This window comes from Mustelus asterias, unplaced genomic scaffold (genome assembly GCF_964213995.1).
Source record: "Mustelus asterias unplaced genomic scaffold, sMusAst1.hap1.1 HAP1_SCAFFOLD_1359, whole genome shotgun sequence".
NCBI lineage: Eukaryota > Metazoa > Chordata > Chondrichthyes > Carcharhiniformes > Triakidae > Mustelus > Mustelus asterias.
The window spans coordinates 1-27,500 of NW_027591304.1; the positions used below are offsets into that span (position 1 = coordinate 1).

General features: G+C 47.9%; 1 protein-coding gene across 1 annotated transcript in view; it reads right to left on the minus strand.

Annotated features, from left to right (window-relative positions):
• Positions 1 to 308: 308 nt before the first annotated feature.
• Positions 309 to 27,500, minus strand: part of LOC144488182 (C-type lectin domain family 4 member C-like) — a 30,425-nt gene continuing 3,233 nt past the window's right edge. Inside the window, exons 3-6 of the mRNA XM_078206207.1 lie at positions 9,359 to 9,490; positions 4,964 to 5,106; positions 2,869 to 2,975; positions 309 to 501 (exon numbers count right to left, since the gene is read on the minus strand). Of these exons, the coding sequence (XP_078062333.1) occupies positions 309 to 501; positions 2,869 to 2,975; positions 4,964 to 5,106; positions 9,359 to 9,490 (575 nt within the window). The remainder of the gene's footprint in view (positions 502 to 2,868; positions 2,976 to 4,963; positions 5,107 to 9,358; positions 9,491 to 27,500) is intronic.

Here is a 27,500-nt window from a genome sequence, read left to right on the forward strand (position 1 = left end):
ACTGATCCACGTCAGATCAGCCATGATCTTACCGAATGGCGGGGCAGGCTCGAGGGGCTAGATGGCCTACTCCTGCTCCTATTTCTTATGTTCTTATGTCATGATAAACCGAATAAAAAGCCATTCGTAGAATCATATAATCCTACAGGACAGAAGCAGGACATTCAGCCCATTGAGTCTGTACTGGCCACAATCCAATCCAAGCCCGATTCCCTTAACCCCACACATTAACGAGCAAACTTCAGACTATTCCAATGGAACGCTGCTCAGGTCAATCTTGAGTCTCTCGTTCTGTGCCCAGTCTCGCTTTAGGGACAATATTTCGCCAATTCAGCTGCCTCGATGCAGGTTGGAGCCCCTTTCTCACAGATAAAAGAGAGTTCCAGGGAACAAGGGACATCATTCCAGCCAAATTTATTGTCCCTGGGATGTTTTCTGAAGACGCCACAGTCTTCATCATTATTCCAATTATCCGGCTCGTTCTGAATCCATCGAGGAGAACTTGGAAAAGAGAACTTTCATTAAAATGCCTTCAGATTTAGGAAAGTGTTCAAACATCTCCGTATCAATCCCCAAACTAATCCCACTGTCCCGCTCTCTCCCCATAGCCCTGCATCAATCCCCAAACTAATCCCACTGTCCCACTCTCTCCCCATAGCCCTGTATAAATCTCCAAACTAATCCCACTGTCCCACTCTCTCCCCATAGCCCTGTATCAATCCCCAAACTAATCCCACTGTCCCACTCTCTCCCCATAGCCCTGTATCAATCCCCAAACTAATCCCACTGTCCCACTCTCTCCCCATAGCCCTGTATCAATCCCAAAATAAACTCACTGTCCCACTCTCTCTCCCCATAGCCCTGCATCAGTGCCAAATAAATCACACTTCCCAACTCTCTCCCCATAGCCCTGTATAAATCTCCAAACTAATCCCACTGTCCCGCTCTCTCCCCATAGCCCTGTATCAATCCCAAACTAATCCCACTGTCCCGCTCTCTCCCCATAGCCCTGTATCAATCCCAAACTAATCCCACTGTCCCGCTCTCTCCCCATAGCCCTGAATCAATCCCCAAACTAATCCCACTGTCCCACTCTCTCCCCATAGCCCTGTATCAATCCCCAAACTAATCCCACTGTCCCGCTCTCTCCCCATAGCCCTGTATCAATCCCAAACTAATCCCACTGTCCCACTCTCTCCCCATAGCCCTGTATCAATCCCCAAACTAATCCCACTGCCCCACTCTCTCCCCATAGCCCTGTATCAATCCCAAACTAATCCCACTGTCCCACTCTCTCCCCATAGCGCTGTATCAATCCCAAACTAATCCCACTGTCCCGCTCTCTCCCCATAGCCCTGTATCAATCCCCAAACTAATCACACTACGTCACTCTCTCTCCATGGCCCTGTATCAATCCCCAAACTAATCCCACTGTCCCACTCTCTCCTCATAGCCCTGTATCAATCCCAAACTAATCCCACTGTCCCACTCTCTCCCCATAGCCCTGTATCAAACCCCAAACTAATCACACTATGTCACTCTCTCTCCATGGCCCTGTATCAATCCCCAAACGAACCCCAGTGCCCTGCTCTCTCCCCATAACCCTATATCAATCCCCAAACTAATCCCACTGTACCGCTCTCTCCCCATAGCCCTGTATCAATCCCCAAACTAATCCCACTGTCCCACTCTCTCCCCATAGCCCTGTATCAATCCCCAAACTAATTCCACTGTCCCGCTCTCTCCCCATAGCCCTGTATCAATCCCCAAACTAATCCCACTGTCCCGCTCTCTCCCCATAGCCCTGTATCAATCCCCAAACTAATCCCACTGTCCCGCTCTCTCCCCATAGCCGTGTATCAATCCCCAAACTAAACCCACTGTCCCACTCTCTCCCCATAGCCCTGTATCAATCCCCAAACTGATCCCACTGTCCAGCTCTCTCCCCATAGCCCTGTATCAATCCCCAAACTAATCCCACTGCCCCACCCTCTCCCCATAGCCCTGTATCAATCCCCAAACTAATCCCACTGCCCCCGCTCTCTCCCCATAGCCCTGTATAAATCTCCAAACTATTAACAATGCCCCGCTCTCTCCGCATAGCCCTGTATCAATCCCAAACTAATCCCACAGTCCCGCTCTCTCCCCATAGCCCTGTATCAATCCCCAAACTAATTCCACTGTCCCGCTCTCTCCGTATAGCCCTGTATCAATCCCCAAACGAACCCCAGTGCCCTGCTCTCTCCCCATAGCCCTGTATCAATCCCCAAACTAATCCCACTGCCCCGTGCTCTCCCCATAGCCCTGTATCAATCCCCAAACTGATCCCACTGTCCAGCTCTCTCCCCATAGCCCTGTATCAATCCCCAAACTAATCCCACTGCCCCGCCCTCTCCCCATAGCCCTGTATCAATCCCCAAACTAATCCCACTGCCCCCGCTCTCTCCCCATAGCCCTGTATCAATCCCCAAACTAATCCCACTGCCCCCGCTCTCTCCCCATAGCCCTGTATCAATCCCCAAACTAATCCCACTGTCCCACTCTCTCCCCATAGCCCTGTATCAATCCCCAAACTAATCCCACTGCCACGCTCTCTCCCCATAGCCCTGTATCAATCCCCAAACTAAGCCCACTGCCCCACTCTCTCCCCATAGCCCTGTATCAATCCCCAAACTGATCCCACTGTCCAGCTCTCTCCCCAGAGACCTGTATCAATCCCCAAACTAATCCCACTGTCCCGCTCTCTCCCCATAGCCCTGTATCAATCCCCAAACTGATCCCACTGTCCAGCTCTCACCCCATAGCCCTGTACGAATCCCATATTTGTCCCACTGACCCTCTCAATCCGGATGTGATGATGGGACTTACCTCACTGGGGTGCCATCCACCCATTCCCAGTTTCCTTCACTCTCTCGATCTGTGAGTCCAATTAGATAGCTTGCATCCCTGTCAGGGATCGATTGGATTACAAAACTCTGCAGAATAAAGCAAGTTGTTTTGCGAGTGACACTGTTTCAACTCTCACACACAGCTCCTTATTATCTCTGTGTTTACTCTGTATCTCACACCTCACCGTATCTGTCCTGGGAGTGTTTGATGGGGACAGTGTAGAGGGAGCTTTACTCTGTATCTAACCCCGTGCTGTACCTGTCCTGGGAGTGTTTGATGGGGACAGTGTCGAGGGAGCTTTACTCTGTATCTAACCCCGTGCTGTACCTGACCTGGGAGTGTTTGATGGGGAACAGTGTAGAGGGAGCTTTACTCTGTATCTAACCCCGTGCTGTACCTGTCATGGGAGTGTTTGATGGGGACAGTGTAGAGGGAGCTTTACTCTGTATCTAACCCCGTGCTGTACCTGACCTGGGAGTGTTTGATGGGGAACAGTGTAGAGGGAGCTTTACTCTGTATCTAACCCCGTGCTGTACCTGTCCTGGGAGTGTTTGATGGGGACAGTGTAGAGGGAGCTTTACTCTGTATTTAACCCGTGCTGTACCTGTCCTGGGAAAGTTTGGTGGGGACAGTGTAGAGGGAGCTTTACTCTGTATCTAACCCCGTGCTGTCCCTGTCCTGGGAGTGTTTGATGGGGACAGTGTAGAGGGAGTTTTACTCTGTCTCTTACCCCGTGCTGTACCTGTCCTGGGAGTGTTTGATGGAGGACAGTGTAGAGGGAGCTTTACTCTGTACCGAACACTGTGCTATACCTGTCCTGGGAGTGTTTGGTGGAGGATAGTGTAGCGGAATATTAACTCGGTGTCTAACTCCATGCTGTACCTGTCCTGGGAGTGTTTGATGGGGACAGTGTAGAGGAAGCTTTACTCTGTATTTAACCCGTGCTGTACCTGTCCTGGGAGTGTTTGATGGGCGACAGTGTAGAGGGAGCTTACTCTGTATCTAACCCCGTGCTGTACCTGTCCTGGGAGTGTTTGATGGGGGACAGTGTAGAGGGAGCTTTACTCTGTATCTAACCCTGTACTGTTCCTGTCCTGGGAGTGTTTGATGGGGACAGTGTAGAGGGAGCTTTACTCTGTATCTAACCCTGTACTGTTCCTGTCCTGGGAGTGTTTGATGGGGACAGTGTAGAGGGAGCTTTACTCTGTATCTAACCCCGTGCTGTCCCTGTCCTGGGAGTGTTTGATGGGGACAGTGTAGAGGGAGCTGTACTCTGTACCTAACCCCGTGCTGTACCTGTCCTGGGAGTGTTTGATGGGGACAGTGTAGAGGGAGCTGTACTCTGTATCTAACCCCGTGCTGTACCTGTCCTGGGAGTGTTTGATGGGGACAGTGTAGAGGGAGCTTTACTCTGTATCTAACCCCGTGCTGTCCCTGTCCTGGGAGTGTTTGATGGGGACAGTGTAGAGGGAGCTTTACTCTGTACCTAACCCCGTGCTGTACCTGTCCTGGGAGTGTTTGATGGGGACAGTGTCGAGGGAGCTTTACTCTGTATCTAACGCCGTGCTGTACCTGTCCTGGGAGTGTTTGATGGGGGACAGTGTAGAGGGAGCTTTACTCTGTATCTAACGCCGTGCTGTACCTGTCCTGGGAGTGTTTGACGGGGGACAGTGTAGAGGGAGCTTTACTCTGTATCTAACCCCGTGCTGTATCTGTCCTGGGAGTGTTTGATGGGGACAGTGTAGAGGGAGCTTTACTCTGTATCTAACCCCGTGCTGTACCTGTCCTGGGAGTGTTTGATGGGGGACAGTGTAGAGGGAGCTTTACTCTGTATCTAACGCCGTGCTGTACCTGTCCTGGGAGTGTTTGATGGGGGACAGTGTAGAGGGAGCTTTACTCTGTATCTAACCCCGTGCTGTACCTGTCCTGGGAGTGTTTGATGGGGACAGTGTAGAGGGAGCTTTACTCTGTATCTAACGCCGTGCTGTACCTGTCCTGGGAGTGTTTGATGGGTTCAGTGTAGGGGGATATTTTCTCTCTCACACATTCTGACAGATGTTACCATCATTCTCACCTCTTCCTGTTGTGAGTTGATGATGATGAGGTGTGAATTTTGGGATTCACATTCTCGCTTTGCCGTGTCCCAGTCACCTTTCGCTATCGAGAATCTGTAGCAGTTTTGGTTATGAAGTTTCCAGCCACTTGGACAGTGGAACTCTGAGAAATAATAAATATTTCAGTCAGCGATTTACACTGGAACATTGGGAACAGGAGGAGGCCATTCAGCCCCTTTCGCTCTCTCTCTCTCTCTCTCGAGCCTTTTACACAGGAACAGGAGGAGGCCATTCTGCCCCTCTCTCTCTCTCGAGCCTTTTACACAGGAACAGGAGGAGGCCATTCAGCCCCTCTCTCTCTCGAGCGTGTTACACGGGAACAGGAGGAGGCCATTCAGCCCCTCTCTCTCTCTCGGGCCTGTTACACAGGAACAGGAGGAGGCCCGTTCAGCCCCTCTCTCTCGGGCCTGTTACACAGGAACAGGAGGAGGCCATTCAGCCCCTCTCTCTCGGGCCTGTTACCCAGGAACAGGAGGAGACTACTAAGCCCCTCTCTCTCTCTCCAGCCTGTTACACAGGAACAGGAGGAGGCCATTCAGCCCCTCTTTCTCTCTCTCGAGCCTTTTACACAGGAACAGGAGGAGGCCATTCAGCCCCTCTCTCTCTCGAGCGTGTTACACAGGAACAGGAGGAGGCCATTCAGCCCCTCTCTCTCTCGAGCGTGTTACACAGGAACAGGAGGAGGCCATTCAGCCCCTCTCTCTCTCTCTCGAGCGTGTTACACAGGAACAGGAGGAGGCCCATTCAGCCTCTCTCTCCCTCGAGCCTGGTATACGGGAACAGGAGAAGGCCCATTCATCCCCCCTTGTCGAACATTAATTCTATTATTGGCACAGGGAATAGCACTGCTGCCTCACGATGCCAGGGATCCGTGTTCATTTCTGGCCTTAGCTGACTGTCTGTATGAAGTTTTCATGTTCTCCCCGTGTCTGCATGGGTTTCCACCGGGTGCTCTGGTTTCCTCCCACACTTCAAAGATGTGCAGCTCAGGTGGATTGGCCATGCTAAATTGTCCCTTAGTGTCCAAAGATGTGCAGGTTAGGTGGATTGGCCATGCTAAATTGTCTCTTAGTGTCCAAAGATGTGCAGGTCAGGTGGATTGGCCATGCTAAATTGTCTCTTAGTGTCCAAAGATGTGCAGGTTAGGTGGATTGGCCATGCTAAATTGTCCCTTAGTGTCCAAAGATGTGTAGGTTAGATGGATTGGCCATGCTAAATTGTCCCTTAGTGTCCAAAGATGTGCAGGTTAGGAGGATTGGCCATGCTAAATTGTCCCTTAGTGTCCAAAGATGTGCAGGTCAGGTGGATTGGCCATGCTAAATTGTCCCTTAGTGTCCAAAGATGTGCAGGTTAGGAGGATTGGCCATGCTAAATTGTCCCTTAGTGTCCAAAGATGTGCAGGTTAGGTGGATTGGCCATGCTAAATTGTCCCTTAGTGTCCAAAGATGTGCAGGTTAGGTGGATTGGCCATGCTAAATTGTCCCTTAGTGTCCAAAGATGTGCAGGTTAGGAGGATTGGCCATGCTAAATTGTCTCTTAGTGTCCAAAGATGTGCAGGTTAGGTGGATTGGCCATGCTAAATTGTCCCTTAGTGTCCAAAGATGTGCAGGTTAGGAGGATTGGCCATGCTAAATTGTCCCTTAGTGTCCAAAGATGTGCAGGTTAGGTGGATTGGCCATGCTAAATTGTCCCTTAGTGTCCAAAGATGTGCAGGTGAGGTGGATTGGCCATGCTAAATTGCCCCTTAGTGTCCAAAGATGTGCAGGTGAGGTGGATTGGCCATGCTAAATTGTCTCTCAGTGTCCAAAGATGTGCAGGTTAGGTGGATTGGCCATGCTAAATTGTCTCTTAGTGTCCAAAGATGTGCAGGTTAGGTGGATTGGCCATGCTAAATTGTCTCTTAGTGTCCAAAGATGTGCAGGTTAGGTGGATTGGCCATGCTAAATTGTCTCTTAGTGTCCAAAGATGTGCAGGTTAGGTGGATTGGCCATGCTAAATTGTCTCTTAGTGTCCAAAGATGTGCAGGTTAGGTGGATTGGCCATGCTAAATTGTCTCTTAGTGTCCAAAGATGTGCAGGTTAGGTGGATTGGCCATGCTAAATTGTCTCTTAGTGTCCAAAGATGTGCAGGTTAGGTGGATTGGCCATGCTAAATTGTCTCTTAGTGTCCAAAGATGTGCAGGTTAGGTGGATTGGCCATGCTAAATTGTCCCTTAGTGTCCAAAGATGTGTAGGTTAGATGGATTGGCCATGCTAAATTGTCTCTTAGTGTCCAAAGATGTGTAGGTTAGGAGGATTGGCCATGCTAAATTGCCCCTTAGTGTCCAAAGATGTGCAGGTCAGGTGGATTGGCCATGCTAAATTGTCTCTTAGTGTCCAAAGATGTGCAGGTTAGGTGGATTGGCCATGCTAAATTGTCCCTTAGTGTCCAAAGATGTGTAGGTTAGATGGATTGGCCATGCTAAATTGTCCCTTAGTGTCCAAAGATGTGCAGGTTAGGAGGATTGGCCATGCTAAATTGTCCCTTAGTGTCCAAAGATGTGCAGGTCAGGTGGATTGGCCATGCTAAATTGTCCCTTAGTGTCCAAAGATGTGCAGGTTAGGAGGATTGGCCATGCTAAATTGTCCCTTAGTGTCCAAAGATGTGCAGGTTAGGTGGATTGGCCATGCTAAATTGTCCCTTAGTGTCCAAAGATGTGCAGGTTAGGTGGATTGGCCATGCTAAATTGTCCCTTAGTGTCCAAAGATGTGCAGGTTAGGAGGATTGGCCATGCTAAATTGTCTCTTAGTGTCCAAAGATGTGCAGGTTAGGTGGATTGGCCATGCTAAATTGTCCCTTAGTGTCCAAAGATGTGCAGGTTAGGAGGATTGGCCATGCTAAATTGTCCCTTAGTGTCCAAAGATGTGCAGGTTAGGTGGATTGGCCATGCTAAATTGTCCCTTAGTGTCCAAAGATGTGCAGGTGAGGTGGATTGGCCATGCTAAATTGCCCCTTAGTGTCCAAAGATGTGCAGGTGAGGTGGATTGGCCATGCTAAATTGTCTCTCAGTGTCCAAAGATGTGCAGGTTAGGTGGATTGGCCATGCTAAATTGTCTCTTAGTGTCCAAAGATGTGCAGGTTAGGTGGATTGGCCATGCTAAATTGTCTCTTAGTGTCCAAAGATGTGCAGGTTAGGTGGATTGGCCATGCTAAATTGTCTCTTAGTGTCCAAAGATGTGCAGGTTAGGTGGATTGGCCATGCTAAATTGCCCTTTAGTGTCCAAAGATGTGCGGGTTAGGTGGATTGGCCATGCTAAATTGTCTCTTAGTGTCCAAAGATGTGCAGGTTAGGTGGATTGGCCATGCTAAATTGTCTCTTAGTGTCCAAAGATGTGCAGGTTAGGTGGATTGGCCATGCTAAATTGTCCCTTAGTGTCCAAAGATGTGTAGGTTAGATGGATTGGCCATGCTAAATTGTCCCTTAGTGTCCAAAGATGTGCAGGTTAGGAGGATTGGCCATGCTAAATTGCCCCTTAGTGTCCAAAGATGTGTAGGTTAGGTGGATTGGCCATGCTAAATTGTCCCTTTGTGTCCAAAGATGTGCAGGTTAGGTGGATTGGCCATGCTAAATTGCCCCTTAGTGTCCAAAGATGTGCAGGTTAGGTGGATTGGCCATGCTAAATTGTCTCTTAGTGTCCAAAGATGTGCAGGTTAGGTGGATTGGCCATGCTAAATTGTCTCTTAGTGTCCAAAGATGTGCAGGTTAGGTGGATTGGCCATGCCAACTTGCCCCTTAGCGTCCAAAGTTTGTAGGTTAGGTGGATTGGCCATGCTAAATTGCTCCTTCGCGTCCAAAGATTAGTAGGTTAGGTGGATTAGCCATGCTAACTTGCCCCTTAGTGTCCAAAGATGTGAGGGTTAGGTGTTTTGGCCATGCTAAATTGTCCCTTAGTGTCCAAAGATGTGTAGGTTCGGTGGATTGGCCATGCCAATTTGACCCTTACTGTCTGGGAGATTGGAAGTATGAATAATTGGGGTTACGGGGATAGGGCCTGGTTGGGATTGGTGTCAGTGCAGATTCGATTGGCCAAACAGTCTCCTTCTGCACTGTGGCGATTCTGAGATCCTTCGGCCTCAGGTTGCGAGTTCAGTTCGATCACTTCGCTCCTTCTCAATTCTTTGGACATATCGCGGCCAATCCCTGCCTCGGGCTGTTCCAAAAGCCAGGAAACACAGGCCCAGTTTGTGAGGCCTACTGTCTCCGTGGGCCTTTCTGTCACTTGGGGCCTACCAAGGGTGGTGGTTGACCAATAAGGGTCAGGAGGAGGCAGTTGGCGGGGCAACCGATAGAGTTATGGATATCAGTGACTACTCACCTGTGTGTTTCCGGAGGAGAGCACAGAGAGCTCCTTCATCCTCACGCATCCGCTCGCGAATACTGGACAAATTGTGGGACTTTCCATCCAGCTCAGTAAAGTGTCGCAAGTGCTCCTGGTTCAACTGCAGGCCTGAGAGATGGAGAATTAAGTCAGGAACGAGGGGTGTGGGATATTTCAGAGTGTTACAGTGAGGGGTGTGGGGTATATCAGAGTGTTACAGTGAGGGGTGTGGGATATATCAGAGTATTACAGTGAGGGGTGTGGGATATATCAGAGTGTTACAGTGAGGGGTGTGGGATATATCAGAGTGTTACAGTGAGGGGTGTGGGATATATCAGAGTGTTACAGTGAGGGGTGTGGGATATATCAGAGTGTTACAGTGAGGGGTGTGGGGTATATCAGAGTGTTACAGTGAGGGGTGTGGGATATATCAGAGTATTACAGTGAGGGGTGTGGGATATATCAGAGTGTTACAGTGAGGGGTGTGGGATATATCAGAGTGTTACAGTGAGGGGTGTGGGATATATCAGAGTGTTACAGTGAGGGGTGTGGGATATATCAGAGTGTTACAGTAAGGGGTGTGGGATATATCAGAGTGTTACAGTGAGGGGTGTGGGATATATCAGAGTGTTACAGTGAGGGGTGTGGGATATATCAGAGTGTTACAGTGAGGGGTGTGGGGTATATCAGAGTATTACAGTGAGGGGTGTGGGATATATCAGAGTGTTACAGTGAGGGGTGTGGGATATATCAGAGTTTAACAATGAGGGGTGTGGGATATATCAGAGTGTTACAGTGAGGGGTGTGGGATATATCAGAGTGTTATAGTGAGGGGTGTGGGATATATCAGAGTGTTACAGTGAGGGGTGTGGGATATATCAGCGTGTTACAGTGAGGGGTGTGGGATATATCAGAGTGTTACAGTGTGGGGTGTGGGATATATCAGAATGTTACAGTGAGGGGTGTGGGATATATCAGAGTGTTACAGTGAGGGATGTGGGATATATCAGAGTGTTACAGTGAGGGGTGTGGGATATATCAGAGTGTTACAGTGAGGGGTGTGGGATATATCAGAGTGTTACAGTGAGGGGTGTGTGATATATCTGAGTGTTACAGTGAGGGATGTGGGATATATCAGAGTGTTACAGTGAGGGGTGTGGGATATATCAGAGTGTCACAGTGAGGGGTGTGGGATATATCAGAGTGTTACAGTGAGGGGTGTGGGATATATCAGAGTGTTACAGTGAGGGGTGTGGGATATATCAGTGTGTTACAGTGAGGGGTGTGGGATATATCAGAGTGTTACAGTGAGGGGTGTGGGATATATCAGTGTGTTACAGTGAGGGGTGTGGGATATATCAGAGTGTTACAGTGAGGGGTGTGGGATATATCAGAGTGTTACAGTGAGCGGTGTGGGATATATCAGAGTGTTACAGTGAGGGGTGTGGGATATATCAGAGTGTCACAGTGAGGGGTGTGGGATATATCAGAGTGTTACAGTGAGGGGTGTGGGATATATCAGAGTGTCACAGCGAGGGGTGTGGGATATATCAGAGTGTTACAGTGAGGGGTGTGGGATATATCAGAGTGTTACAGTGAGGGGTGTGGGGTGTATCAGAGTGTTACAGTGAGGGGTGTGGGGTATATCAGAGTGTTACAGTGAGGGGTGTGGGATATATCAGAGTGTTACAGTGAGGGGTGTGGGATATATCAGAGTGTTACAGTGAGGGGTGTGGGATATATCAGAGTGTCACAGTGAGGGGTGTGGGATATATCAGAGTGTTACAGTGAGGGGTGTGGGGTATATCAGAGTGTTACAGTGAGGGGTGTGTGATATATCAGAGTGTTACAGTGAGGGGTGTGGGATATATCAGAGTGTTACAGTGAGGGGTGTGGGATATATCAGAGTGTTACAGTGAGGGATGTGGGATATATCAGAGTGTTACAGTGAGGTGTGTGGGATATATCAGAGTGTTACAGTGAGGGGTGTGGGGTATATCAGAGTGTTACAGTGAGGGATGTGGGATATATCAGAGTGTTAAAGTGAGGGGTGTGGGATATATCAGAGTGTTACAGTGAGGGATGTGGGATATATCAGAGTGTTACAGTGAGGGGTGTGGGATATATCAGAGTGTTACAGTGAGGGGTGTGGGATATATCAGAGTGTTACAGTGAGGGATGTGGGATATATCAGAGTGTTACAGTGAGGGATGTGGGATATATCAGAGTGTTACAGTGAGGGGTGTGGGATATATCAGAGTGTTACAGTGAGGGGTGTGGGATATATCAGTGTGTTACAGTGAGGGGTGTGGGTATATCAGAGTGTTACAGTGAGGGGTGTGGGATATATCAGGATGTTACAGTGAGGGGTTTGGGATATATCAGAGTGTTACAGTGAGGGGTGTGGGATATCTCTGAGTGTTACCGTGAGGGGTGTGGGATATATCACAGTGTTACAGTGAGGGGTGTGGGGTATATCAGAGTGTTACAGTGAGGGGTGTGGGATATATCAGAGTGTTACAGTGAGGGGTGTGGGATATATCAGAGTGTTACAGTGAGGGGTGTGGGATATATCAGTGTGTTACAGTGAGTGGTGTGGGATATATCAGAGTGTTACAGTGAGGGGTGTGGGATATATCAGAGTGTTACAGTGAGGGGTGTGGGATATATCAGAGTGTTACAGTGAGGGGTGTGGGGTATATCAGAGTGTTACAGTGAGGGGTGTGGGATATATCAGAGTGTTACAGTGAGGGGGGTGGGATATATCAGAGTGTTACAGTGAGGGATGTGGGATATATCAGAGTGTTACAGTGAGGGGTGTGGGATATATCAGAGTGTTACAGTGAGGGATGTGGGATATATCAGAGTGTTACAGTGAGGGGTGTGGTATATATCAGAGTGTCACAGTGAGGGATGTGGGATATATCAGAGTGTTACAGTGAGGGGTGTGGGATATATCAGAGTGTTACAGTGAGGAGTGTGGGATATATCAGAGTGTTACGGTGAGGGATGTGGGATATATCAGAGTGTTACAGTGAGGGGTGTGGGATATATCAGAGTGTTACAGTGAGGGATGTGGGATATATCAGAGTGTTACAGTGAGGGGTGTGGGATATATCAGAGTGTTACAGTGAGGAGTGTGGGATATATCAGAGTGTTACAGTGAGGGGTGTGGGATATATCAGAATGTTACAGTGAGGGGTGTGGGATATATCAGGATGTTACAGTGAGGGGTGTGGGGTATATCAGAGTGTTACAGTGAGGGGTGTGGGATATATCAGAGTGTTACGGTGAGGGGTGTGGGATATATCAGAGTGTTACAGTGTGGGGTGTGGGATATATCAGAATGTTACAGTGAGGGGTGTGGGATATATCAGAGTGTTACAGTGAGGGATGTGGGATATATCAGAGTGTTACAGTGAGGGGTGTGGGATATATCAGAGTGTTACAGTGAGGGGTGTGGGATATATCAGAGTGTAACAGTGAGTGGTGTGGGATATATCAGAGTGTTACAGTGAGGGGTGTGGGATATATCAGAGTGTTACAGTGAGGGGTGTGGGATATATCAGAGTGTTACAGTGAGGGGTGTGGGATATATCAGAGTGTTACAGTGAGGGGTGTGGGATATATCAGAGTGTTACAGTGAGGGGAGTGGGGTATATCAGAGTGTTACAGTGAGGGGAGTGGGATATATCAGAGTGTTACAGTGAGGTGTGTGGGATATATCAGAGTGTTACAGTGAGGGGAGTGGGGTATATCAGAGTGTTACAGTGAGGGGAGTGGGATATATCAGAGTGTTACAGTGAGGTGTGTGGGATATATCAGAGTGTTACAGTGAGGCGTGTGGGATATATCAGAATGTTACAGTGAGGGGTGTGTGATATATCAGTGTGTTACAGTGAGGGGTGTGGGATATATCAGAGTGTTACAGTGAGGGGTGTGGGATATATCAGAGTGTCACAGTGAGGGGTGTGGGATATATCAGAGTGTTACAGTGAGGGGTGTGGGATATATCAGAGTGTTACAGTGAGGGGTGTGGGGTGTATCAGAGTGTTACAGTGAGGGGTGTGGGATATATCAGAGTGTTACAGTGAGGGGTGTGGGGTATATCAGAGTGTTACAGTGAGGGGTGTGGGATATATCAGAGTGTTACAGTGAGGGGTGTGGGATATATCAGAGTGTTACAGTGAGGGGTGTGGGATATATCAGAGTGTCACAGTGAGGGGTGTGGGATATATCAGAGTGTTACAGTGAGGTGTGTGGGATATATCAGAGTGTTACAGTGAGGGGTGTGGGGTATATCAGAGTGTTACAGTGAGGGATGTGGGATATATCAGAGTGTTAAAGTGAGGGGTGTGGGATATATCAGAGTGTTACAGTGAGGGATGTGGGATATATCAGAGTGTTACAGTGAGGGGTGTGGGATATATCAGAGTGTTACAGTGAGGGGTGTGGGATATATCAGAGTGTTACAGTGAGGGATGTGGGATATATCAGAGTGTTACAGTGAGGGATGTGGGATATATCAGAGTGTTACAGTGAGGGATGTGGGATATATCAGAGTGTTACAGTGAGGGGTGTGGGATATATCAGAGTGTTACAGTGAGGGGTGTGGGATATATCAGAGTGTTACAGTGTGGGGTATATCAGAATGTTACAGTGAGGGGTGTGGGATATATCAGAGTGTTACAGTGAGTGGTGTGGGATATATCAGAGTGTTACAGTGAGGGGTGTGGGATATATCAGAGTGTTACAGTGAGGGGTGTGGGATATATCAGAGTGTTACAGTGAGGGGTGTGGGATATATCAGAATGTTACAGTGAGGGGTGTGGGATATATCAGAGTGTTACAGTGAGGGGTGTGGGATATATCAGAGTGTTACAGTGAGGGGTGTGGGATTTATCAGAGTGTTAGAGTGAGGGGTGTGGGGTGTATCAGAGTGTTACAGTGAGGGGTGTGGGATATATCAGAGTGTTACAGTGAGGGGTGTGGGGTATATCAGAGTGTTACAGTGAGGGGTGTGGGATATATCAGAGTGTTACAGTGAGGGGTGTGGGATATATCAGAGTGTTACAGTGAGGGGTGTGGGGTGTATCAGAGTGTTACAGTGAGGGGTGTGGGATATATCAGAGTGTTACAGTGAGGGGTGTGGGGTATATCAGAGTGTTACAGTGAGGGGTGTGGGATATATCAGAGTGTTACAGTGAGGGGTGTGGGATATATCAGAGTGTTACAGTGAGGGGTGTGGGATATATCAGAGTGTCACAGTGAGGGGTGTGGGATATATCAGAGTGTTACACTGAGGGGTGTGGGGTATATCAGAGTGTTACAGTGAGGGGTGTGTGATATATCAGAGTGTTACAGTGAGGGGTGTGGGATATATCAGAGTGTTACAGTGAGGGGTGTGTGATATATCAGAGTGTTACAGTGAGGGATGTGGGATATATCAGAGTGTTACAGTGAGGTGTGTGGGATATATCAGAGTGTTACAGTGAGGGGTGTGGGGTATATCAGAGTGTTACAGTGAGGGGAGTGGGATATATCAGAGTGTTACAGTGAGGGATGTGGGATATATCAGAGTGTTAAAGTGAGGGGTGTGGGATATATCAGAGTGTTACCGTGAGGGGTGTGGGATATATCACAGTGTTACAGTGAGGGGTGTGGGGTATATCAGAGTGTTACAGTGAGGGGTGTGGGATATATCAGAGTGTTACAGTGAGGGGTGTGGGATATATCAGAGTGTTACAGTGAGGGGTGTGGGATATATCAGTGTGTTACAGTGAGTGGTGTGGGATATATCAGAGTGTTACAGTGAGGGGTGTGGCATATATCAGAGTGTTACAGTGAGGGGTGTGGGATATATCAGAGTGTTACAGTGAGGGGTGTGGGGTATATCAGAGTGTTACAGTGAGGGGTGTGGGATATATCAGAGTGTTACAGTGAGGGGGGTGGGATATATCAGAGTGTTACAGTGAGGGATGTGGGATATATCAGAGTGTTACAGTGAGGGGTGTGGGATATATCAGAGTGTTACAGTGAGGGATGTGGGATATATCAGAGTGTTACAGTGAGGGGTGTGGTATATATCAGAGTGTTACAGTGAGGGATGTGGGATATATCAGAGTGTTACAGTGAGGGGTGTGGGATATATCAGAGTGTTACAGTGAGGAGTGTGGGATATATCAGAGTGTTACGGTGAGGGATGTGGGATATATCAGAGTGTTACAGTGAGGGGTGTGGGATATATCAGAGTGTTACAGTGAGGGATGTGGGATATATCAGAGTGTTACAGTGAGGGGTGTGGGATATATCAGAGTGTTACAGTGAGGAGTGTGGGATATATCAGAGTGTTACAGTGAGGGGTGTGGGATATATCAGAGTGTTACAGTGAGGTGTGTGGGATATATCAGAGTGTTACAGTGTGGGGTGTGGGATATATCAGAATGTTACAGTGAGGGGTGTGGGATATATCAGAGTGTTACAGTGACGGATGTGGGATATATCAGAGTGTTACAGTGAGGGGTGTGGGATATATCAGAGTGTTACAGTGAGGGGTGTGGGATATATCAGAGTGTTACAGTGAGGGGTGTGGGATATATCAGAGTGTTACAGTGAGGGGTGTGGGATATATCAGAGTGTTACAGTGAGGGGTGTGGGATATATCAGAGTGTTACAGTGAGTGGTGTGGGATATATCAGAGTGTTACAGTGAGGGGTGTGGGATGTATCAGAGTGTTACAGTGAGGGGTGTGGGATATATCAGAGTGTTACAGTGAGGGGTGTGGGATATATCAGAGTGTTACAGTGAGGGGTGTGGGGTATATCAGAGTGTTACAGTGAGGGGTGTGGGATATATCAGAGTGTTACAGTGAGGGGTGTGGGATATATCAGAGTGTTACAGTGAGGGGTGTGGGATATATCAGAGTGTTACAGTGAGGGGTGTGGGGTATATCAGAGTGTTACAGTGAGGGGTGTGGGATATATCAGAGTGTTACAGTGAGGGGTGTGGGATGTATCAGAGTGTTACAGTGAGGGGTGTGGGATATATCAGAGTGTTACAGTGAGGGGTGTGGGATATATCAGAGTGTTACAGTGAGGGGTGTGGGATATATCAGTGTGTTACAGTGAGGGGTGTGGGTATATCAGAGTGTTACAGTGAGGGGTGTGGGATATATCAGGATGTTACAGTGAGGGGTTTGGGATATATCAGAGTGTTACAGTGAGGGGTGTGGGATATCTCAGAGTGTTACCGTGAGGGGTGTGGGATATATCAGAGTGTTACAGTGAGGGGTGTGGGGTATATCAGAGTGTTACAGTGAGGGGTGTGGGATATATCAGAGTGTTACAGTGAGGGGTGTGGGATATATCAGAGTGTTACAGTGAGGGGTGTGGGATATATCAGTGTGTTACAGTGAGTGGTGTGGGATATATCAGAGTGTTACAGTGAGGGGTGTGGGATATATCAGAGTGTTACAGTGAGGGGTGTGGGATATATCAGAGTGTTACAGTGAGGGGTGTGGGGTATATCAGAGTGTTACAGTGAGGGGTGTGGGATATATCAGAGTGTTACAGTGAGGGGGGTGGGATATATCAGAGTGTTACAGTGAGGGATGTGGGATATATCAGAGTGTTACAGTGAGGGGTGTGGGATATATCAGAGTGTTACAGTGAGGGATGTGGGATATATCAGAGTGTTACAGTGAGGGGTGTGGTATATATCAGAGTGTCACAGTGAGGGATGTGGGATATATCAGAGTGTTACAGTGAGGGGTGTGGGATATATCAGAGTGTTACAGTGAGGAGTGTGGGATATATCAGAGTGTTACGGTGAGGGATGTGGGATATATCAGAGTGTTACAGTGAGGGGTGTGGGATATATCAGAGTGTTACAGTGAGGGATGTGGGATATATCAGAGTGTTACAGTGAGGGGTGTGGGATATATCAGAGTGTTACAGTGAGGAGTGTGGGATATATCAGAGTGTTACAGTGAGGGGTGTGGGATATATCAGAATGTTACAGTGAGGGGTGTGGGATATATCAGGATGTTACAGTGAGGGGTGTGGGGTATATCAGAGTGTTACAGTGAGGGGTGTGGGATATATCAGAGTGTTACGGTGAGGGGTGTGGGATATATCAGAGTGTTACAGTGTGGGGTGTGGGATATATCAGAATGTTACAGTGAGGGGTGTGGGATATATCAGAGTGTTACAGTGAGGGATGTGGGATATATCAGAGTGTTACAGTGAGGGGTGTGGGATATATCAGAGTGTTACAGTGAGGGGTGTGGGATATATCAGAGTGTTACAGTGAGGGGTGTGGGATATATCAGAGTGTTACAGTGAGGGGTGTGGGATATATCAGAGTGTTACAGTGAGGGGTGTGGGATATATCAGAGTGTTACAGTGAGTGGTGTGGGATATATCAGAGTGTTACAGTGAGGGGTGTGGGATATATCAGAGTGTTACAGTGAGGGGTGTGGGATATATCAGAGTGTTACAGTGAGGGGTGTGGGGTATATCAGAGTGTTACAGTGAGGGGTGTGGGATATATCAGAGTGTTACAGTGAGGGGTGTGGGGTATATCAGAGTGTTACAGTGAGGGGTGTGGGATATATCAGAGTGTTACAGTGAGGGGTGTGGGATATATCAGAGTGTTACAGTGAGGGGTGTGGGATATATCAGAGTGTCACAGTGAGGGGTGTGGGATATATCAGAGTGTTACAGTGAGGGGTGTGTGATATATCAGAGTGTTACAGTGAGGGGTGTGGGATATATCAGAGTGTTACAGTGAGGGGTGTGTGATATATCAGAGTGTTACAGTGAGGGATGTGGGATATATCAGAGTGTTACAGTGAGGTGTGTGGGATATATCAGAGTGTTACAGTGAGGGGTGTGGGGTATATCAGAGTGTTACAGTGAGGGATGTGGGATATATCAGAGTGTTAAAGTGAGGGGTGTGGGATATATCAGAGTGTTACAGTGAGGGATGTGGGATATATCAGAGTGTTACAGTGAGGGGTGTGGGATATATCAGAGTGTTACAGTGAGGGGTGTGGGATATATCAGAGTGTTACAGTGAGGGATGTGGGATATATCAGAGTGTTACAGTGAGGGATGTGGGATATATCAGAGTGTTACAGTGAGGGGTGTGGGATATATCAGAGTGTTACAGTGAGGGGTGTGGGATATATCAGTGTGTTACAGTGAGGGGTGTGGGTATATCAGAGTGTTACAGTGAGGGGTGTGGGATATATCAGGATGTTACAGTGAGGGGTGTGGGATATATCAGAGTGTTACAGTGAGGGGTGTGGGATATATCAGAGTGTTACAGTGTGGGGTATATCAGAATGTTACAGTGAGGGGTGTGGGATATATCAGAGTGTTACAGTGAGTGGTGTGGGATATATCAGAGTGTTACAGTGAGGGGTGTGGGATATATCAGAGTGTTACAGTGAGGGGTGTGGGATATATCAGAGTGTTACAGTGAGGGGTGTGGGATATATCAGAATGTTACAGTGAGGGGTGTGGGATATATCAGAGTGTTACACTGAGGGGTGTGGGATATATCAGAGTGTTACAGTGAGGGGTGTGGGATATATCAGAGTGTTACAGTGAGGGGTGTGGGGTGTATCAGAGTGTTACAGTGAGGGGTGTGGGATATATCAGAGTGTTACAGTGAGGGGTGTGGGGTATATCAGAGTGTTACAGTGAGGGGTGTGGGATATATCAGAGTGTTACAGTGAGGGGTGTGGGATATATCAGAGTGTTACAGTGAGGGGTGTGGGGTGTATCAGAGTGTTACAGTGAGGGGTGTGGGATATATCAGAGTGTTACAGTGAGGGGTGTGGGGTATATCAGAGTGTTACAGTGAGGGGTGTGGGATATATCAGAGTGTTACAGTGAGGGGTGTGGGATATATCAGAGTGTTACAGTGAGGGGTGTGGGATATATCAGAGTGTCACAGTGAGGGGTGTGGGATATATCAGAGTGTTACACTGAGGGGTGTGGGGTATATCAGAGTGTTACAGTGAGGGGTGTGTGATATATCAGAGTGTTACAGTGAGGGGTGTGGGATATATCAGAGTGTTACAGTGAGGGGTGTGTGATATATCAGAGTGTTACAGTGAGGGATGTGGGATATATCAGAGTGTTACAGTGAGGGGTGTGGGATATATCAGAGTGTTACAGTGAGGGGTGTGGGGTATATCAGAGTGTTACAGTGAGGGGAGTGGGATATATCAGAGTGTTACAGTGAGGGATGTGGGATATATCAGAGTGTTAAAGTGAGGGGTGTGGGATATATCAGAGTGTTACAGTGAGGGATGTGGGATATATCAGAGTGTTACAGTGAGGGGTGTGGGATATATCAGAGTGTTACAGTGAGGGGTGTGGGATATATCAGAGTGTTACAGTGAGGGATGTGGGATATATCAGAGTGTTACAGTGAGGGATGTGGGATATATCAGAGTGTTACAGTGAGGGATGTGGGATATATCAGAGTGTTACAGTGAGGGGTGTGGGATATATCAGAGTGTTACAGTGAGGGGTGTGGGATATATCAGAGTGTTACAGTGAGGGGTGTGGGATATATCAGAGTGTTACAGTGAGGGGTGTGGGATATATCAGTGTGTTACAGTGAGGGGTGTGGGTATATCAGAGTGTTACAGTGAGGGGTGTGGGATATATCAGGATGTTACAGTGAGGGGTTTGGGATATATCAGAGTGTTACAGTGAGGGGTGTGGGATATCTCAGAGTGTTACCGTGAGGGGTGTGGGATATATCACAGTGTTACAGTGAGGGGTGTGGGGTATATCAGAGTGTTACAGTGAGGGGTGTGGGATATATCAGAGTGTTACAGTGAGGGGTGTGGGATATATCAGAGTGTTACAGTGAGGGGTGTGGGATATATCAGTGTGTTACAGTGAGTGGTGTGGGATATATCAGAGTGTTACAGTGAGGGGTGTGGGATATATCAGAGTGTTACAGTGAGGGGTGTGGGATATATCAGAGTGTTACAGTGAGGGGTGTGGGGTATATCAGAGTGTTACAGTGAGGGGTGTGGGATATATCAGAGTGTTACAGTGAGGGGGGTGGGATATATCAGAGTGTTACAGTGAGGGATGTGGGATATATCAGAGTGTTACAGTGAGGGGTGTGGGATATATCAGAGTGTTACAGTGAGGGGTGTGGGATATATCAGAGTGTTACAGTGAGGAGTGTGGGATATATCAGAGTGTTACAGTGAGGGGTGTGGGATATATCAGAGTGTTACAGTGAGGGGTGTGGGATATATCAGAGTGTTACAGTGTGGGGTGTGGGATATATCAGAATGTTACAGTGAGGGGTGTGGGATATATCAGAGTGTTACAGTGACGGATGTGGGATATATCAGAGTGTTACAGTGAGGGGTGTGGGATATATCAGAGTGTTACAGTGAGGGGTGTGGGATATATCAGAGTGTTACAGTGAGGGGTGTGGGATATATCAGAGTGTTACAGTGAGGGGTGTGGGATATGTCAGAGTGTTACAGTGAGGGGTGTGGGATATATCAGAGTGTTACAGTGAGTGGTGTGGGATATATCAGAGTGTTACAGTGAGGGGTGTGGGATGTATCAGAGTGTTACAGTGAGGGGTGTGGGATATATCAGAGTGTTACAGTGAGGGGTGTGGGATGTATCAGAGTGTTACAGTGAGGGCTGTGGGGTATATCAGAGTGTTACAGTGAGGGGTGTGGGATATATCAGAGTGTTACAGTGAGGGGTGTGGGATATATCAGAGTGTTACAGTGAGGGATGTGGGATATATCAGAGTGTTACAGTGAGGGGTGTGGGGTATATCAGAGTGTTACAGTGAGGGGTGTGGGATATATCAGAGTGTTATAGTGAGGGGTGTGGGATGTATCAGAGTGTTACAGTGAGGGGTGTGGGATATATCAGAGTGTTACAGTGAGGGGTGTGGGATATATCAGAGTGTTACAGTGAGGGGTGTGGGATATATCAGTGTGTTACAGTGAGGGGTGTGGGTATATCAGAGTGTTACAGTGAGGGGTGTGGGATATATCAGGATGTTACAGTGAGGGGTTTGGGATATATCAGAGTGTTACAGTGAGGGGTGTGGGATATCTCAGAGTGTTACCGTGAGGGGTGTGGGATATATCACAGTGTTACAGTGAGGGGTGTGGGGTATATCAGAGTGTTACAGTGAGGGGTGTGGGATATATCAGAGTGTTACAGTGAGGGGTGTGGGATATATCAGAGTGTTACAGTGAGGGGTGTGGGATATATCAGTGTGTTACAGTGAGTGGTGTGGGATATATCAGAGTGTTACAGTGAGGGGTGTGGGATATATCAGAGTGTTACAGTGAGGGGTGTGGGATATATCAGAGTGTTACAGTGAGGGGTGTGGGGTATATCAGAGTGTTACAGTGAGGGGTGTGGGATATATCAGAGTGTTACAGTGAGGGGGGTGGGATATATCAGAGTGTTACAGTGAGGGATGTGGGATATATCAGAGTGTTACAGTGAGGGGTGTGGGATATATCAGAGTGTTACAGTGAGGGATGTGGGATATATCAGAGTGTTACAGTGAGGGGTGTGGTATATATCAGAGTGTTACAGTGAGGGATGTGGGATATATCAGAGTGTTACAGTGAGGGGTGTGGGATATATCAGAGTGTTACAGTGAGGAGTGTGGGATATATCAGAGTGTTACGGTGAGGGATGTGGGATATATCAGAGTGTTACAGTGAGGGGTGTGGGATATATCAGAGTGTTACAGTGAGGGATGTGGGATATATCAGAGTGTTACAATGAGGGGTGTGGGATATATCAGAGTGTTACAGTGAGGAGTGTGGGATATATCAGAGTGTTACAGTGAGGGGTGTGGGATATATCAGAGTGTTACAGTGAGGGGTGTGGGATATATCAGAGTGTTACAGTGTGGGGTGTGGGATATATCAGAATGTTACAGTGAGGGGTGTGGGATATATCAGAGTGTTACAGTGACGGATGTGGGATATATCAGAGTGTTACAGTGAGGGGTGTGGGATATATCAGAGTGTTACAGAGAGGGGTGTGGGATATATCAGAGTGTTACAGTGAGGGGTGTGGGATATATCAGAGTGTTACAGTGAGGGGTGTGGGATATATCAGAGTGTTACAGTGAGGGGTGTGGGATATATCAGAGTGTTACAGTGAGTGGTGTGGGATATATCAGAGTGTTACAGTGAGGGGTGTGGGATGTATCAGAGTGTTACAGTGAGGGGTGTGGGATATATCAGAGTGTTACAGTGAGGGGTGTGGGATATATCAGAGTGTTACAGTGAGGGGTGTGGGGTATATCAGAGTGTTACAGTGAGGGGTGTGGGATATATCAGAGTGTTACAGTGAGGGTTGTGGGATATATCAGAGTGTTACAGTGAGGGGTGTGGGATATATCAGAGTGTTACAGTGAGGGGTGTGGGGTATATCAGAGTGTTACAGTGAGGGGTGTGGGATATATCAGAGTGTTACAGTGAGGGGTGTGGGATATATCAGAGTGTTACAGTGAGGGGTGTGGGATATATCAGTGTGTTACAGTGAGTGGTGTGGGATATATCAGAGTGTTACAGTGAGGGGTGTGGGATCTATCAGAGTGTTACAGTGAGGGGTGTGGGATATATCAGAGTGTTACAGTGAGGGGTGTGGGGTATATCAGAGTGTTACAGTGAGGGGTGTGGGATATATCAGAGTGTTACAGTGAGGGGGGTGGGATATATCAGAGTGTTACAGTGAGGGATGTGGGATATATCAGAGTGTTACAGTGAGGGGTGTGGGATATATCAGAGTGTTACAGTGAGGGATGTGGGATATATCAGAGTGTTACAGTGAGGGGTGTGGTATATATCAGAGTGTTACAGTGAGGGATGTGGGATATATCAGAGTGTTACAGTGAGGGGTGTGGGATATATCAGAGTGTTACAGTGAGGAGTGTGGGATATATCAGAGTGTTACGGTGAGGGATGTGGGATATATCAGAGTGTTACAGTGAGGGGTGTGGGATATATCAGAGTGTTACAGTGAGGGGTGTGGGGTATATCAGAGTGTTACAGTGACGGGTGTGGGATATATCAGAGTGTTACAGTGAGGGGTGTGGGATATATCAGAGTGTTACAGTGAGGGGTGTGGGATATATCAGAGTGTTACAGTGAGGGGTGTGGGATATATCAGAGTGTTACAGTGAGGGGTGTGGGATATATCAGAGTGTTACAGTGAGGGGTGTGGGATATATCAGAGTGTTACAGTGAGGGGTGTGGGATATATCAGAGTGTTACAGTGAGGGGTGTGGGATATATCAGAGTGTTACAGTGAGGGGTGTGGGGTATATCAGAGTGTTACAGTGAGGGGTGTGGGATATATCAGAGTGTTACAGTGAGGGGTGTGGGGTATATCAGAGTGTTACAGTGAGGGGTGTGGGATATATCAGAGTGTTACAGTGAGGGGTGTGGGATATATCAGAGTGTTACAGTGAGGGGTGTGGGATATATCAGAGTGTTACAGTGAGGAGTGTGGGATATATCAGAGTGTTACAGTGAGTGGTGTGGGATATATCAGAGTGTTACAGTGAGGGGTGTGGGATATATCAGAGTGTTACAGTGAGGGGTGTGGGATATATCAGAGTGTTACAGTGAGGGGTGTGGGATATATCAGAGTGTTACAGTGAGGGGTGTGGGATATATCAGAGTGTTACAGTGAGGGGTGTGGGATATATCAGAGTGTTACAGTGAGTGGTGTGGGATATATCAGAGTGTTACAGTGAGGGGTGTGGGATGTATCAGAGTGTTACAGTGAGGGGTGTGGGATATATCAGAGTGTTACAGTGAGGGGTGTGGGATATATCAGAGTGTTACAGTGAGGGGTGTGGGGTATATCAGAGTGTTACAGTGAGGGGTGTGGGATATATCAGAGTGTTACAGTGAGGGTTGTGGGATATATCAGAGTGTTACAGTGAGGGGTGTGGGATATATCAGAGTGTTACAGTGAGGGGTGTGGGGTATATCAGAGTGTTACAGTGAGGGGTGTGGGATATATCAGAGTGTTACAGTGAGGGGTGTGGGATATATCAGAGTGTTACAGTGAGGGGTGTGGGATATATCAGTGTGTTACAGTGAGTGGTGTGGGATATATCAGAGTGTTACAGTGAGGGGTGTGGGATCTATCAGAGTGTTACAGTGAGGGGTGTGGGATATATCAGAGTGTTACAGTGAGGGGTGTGGGGTATATCAGAGTGTTACAGTGAGGGGTGTGGGATATATCAGAGTGTTACAGTGAGGGGGGTGGGATATATCAGAGTGTTACAGTGAGGGATGTGGGATATATCAGAGTGTTACAGTGAGGGGTGTGGGATATATCAGAGTGTTACAGTGAGGGATGTGGGATATATCAGAGTGTTACAGTGAGGGGTGTGGTATATATCAGAGTGTTACAGTGAGGGATGTGGGATATATCAGAGTGTTACAGTGAGGGGTGTGGGATATATCAGAGTGTTACAGTGAGGAGTGTGGGATATATCAGAGTGTTACGGTGAGGGATGTGGGATATATCAGAGTGTTACAGTGAGGGGTGTGGGATATATCAGAGTGTTACAGTGAGGGGTGTGGGGTATATCAGAGTGTTACAGTGACGGGTGTGGGATATATCAGAGTGTTACAGTGAGGGGTGTGGGATATATCAGAGTGTTACAGTGAGGGGTGTGGGATATATCAGAGTGTTACAGTGAGGGGTGTGGGATATATCAGAGTGTTACAGTGAGGGGTGTGGGATATATCAGAGTGTTACAGTGAGGGGTGTGGGATATATCAGAGTGTTACAGTGAGGGGTGTGGGATATATCAGAGTGTTACAGTGAGGGGTGTGGGATATATCAGAGTGTTACAGTGAGGGGTGTGGGGTATATCAGAGTGTTACAGTGAGGGGTGTGGGATATATCAGAGTGTTACAGTGAGGGGTGTGGGGTATATCAGAGTGTTACAGTGAGGGGTGTGGGATATATCAGAGTGTTACAGTGAGGGGTGTGGGATATATCAGAGTGTTACAGTGAGGGGTGTGGGATATATCAGAGTGTTACAGTGAGGAGTGTGGGATATATCAGAGTGTTACAGTGAGTGGTGTGGGATATATCAGAGTGTTACAGTGAGGGGTGTGGGATATATCAGAGTGTTACAGTGAGGGGTGTGGGATATATCAGAGTGTTACAGTGAGGGGTGTGGGATATATCAGAGTGTTACAGTGAGGGGTGTGGGGTATATCAGAGTGTTACAGTGAGGGGTGTGGGATATATCAGAGTGTTACAGTGAGGGGTGTGGGATATATCAGAGTGTTACAGTGAGGGGTGTGGGATATATCAGAGTGTTACAGTGAGGGGTGTGGGGTATATCAGAGTGTTACAGTGAGGGGTGTGGGGTATATCAGAGTGTTACAGTGAGGGGTGTGGGGTATATCAGAGTGTTACAGTGAGGGGTGTGGGATATATCAGAGTGTTACAGTGAGGGGTGTGGGATATATCAGAGTGTTACAGTGAGGGGTGTGGGGTATATCAGAGTGTTACAGTGAGGGGTGTGGGGTACATCATCCCCTGACCCAGTGGATGAAATCTCCGTCCACCAATCTCATCTCTGTGCATTCCCATCAATTTTAAAGGAGTTCTGTAAATTCTTTTCCACCCAGGTGAACCTATCTGAACTGTCAGTCGTGTTTGATAGAACCCTCAGCGAACTCTGACCTTCTGGTCATCACGTCAACTGATATCTACAGTTGTGATGCATTTTCCGTCCAACATCTTTTCATTGTTGTCAAACTTCCTCTCATTTATCTTATCATTGTGTGCTTGTGGGTATGAACCTGTGAGTATCAGCTCCCGGGTTTGAATGTATGTGTAAACTAAATTTCTAATTCTGCCCAGGAATAGGCAGCAACACCTCCTCCGCGATCATCCTCAACACTGCTGCCCCACAAGGCTGTGTCCTCAGCTCCGCACTACACTCTTTATACACCTAAGACTGTGCGGCCAAATTCCTCTCCAAATAGATTTTCAAGTTTGCTGACGACACCACCGTAGTGGGTCGGATCTCAAACAATGAGGAGACAGAGTACAGGAATGAGACAGAGAATCTGGTGAACTGGTGAGGCAACAATAATCTCTCCCTCAATGTCAACAAAACGAAGGAGATTGTCATCGACTTCAGGAAGCATAAAGGAGAACCTGCCCCTGTCTACATCAACGGGGACCAAGTAGAAAGGGTCGAGAGCTTCAAGTTTTTAGGTGTCCAGATCACCAACAACCTGTCCTGGTCCGCCCAAGCTGACACTACGGTTAAGAAAGCCCACCAACGCCTCCAATTTATCAGTAGACTAAGGAAATTTGGCATGTCCGCGACGACTCTCACCAACTTTTACAGATGCTCCATAGAAAGCATTCTTTCTGGTTGTATCACAGCTTGGTCTGGGGCTCCTGCTCTGCCCAAGACCGCAAGGAACTACAAAAGGTCGTGAATGTAGCCCAATCCATCACCAGCCTCCCATCCATTGACTCTGTCTACACTTCCCGCTGCAAAGAACAAAGAACAAAGAACAGTACAGCACAGGAAACAGGCCCTTCGGCCCTCCAAGCCCGCGCCGCTCCTTGGTCCAACTCGACCAATCGTTTGTATCCCTCCATTCCCAGGCTGCTCATGTGACTATCCAGGTAAGTCTTAAACGATGTCAGCGTGCCTGCCTCCACCACCCTACTTGGCAGCGCATTCCAGGCCCCCACCACCCTCTGTGTAAAAAACGTCCCTCTGATGTCTGAGTTATACTTCGCCCCTCTCAGCTTGAGCCCGTGACCCCTCGTGATCATCTCCTCCGACCTGGGAAAAAGCTTCCCACTGTTCACCCTATCTATACCCTTCATAATCTTGTACACCTCTATTAGATCTCCCCTCATTCTCCGTCTTTCCAAAGAGAACAACCCCAGTCTACCTCGGGGAAAAGCAGCAAACATAATTAAGGACCCCCCCCACTCACCCCGGACATTCCCTCTTCCACCTTCTTCCTTCGGGAAAAAGATACAAAAGTCTGAGGTCACGTACCGACCGACTCGAGAACAGCTTCTTCCCTGCTGCT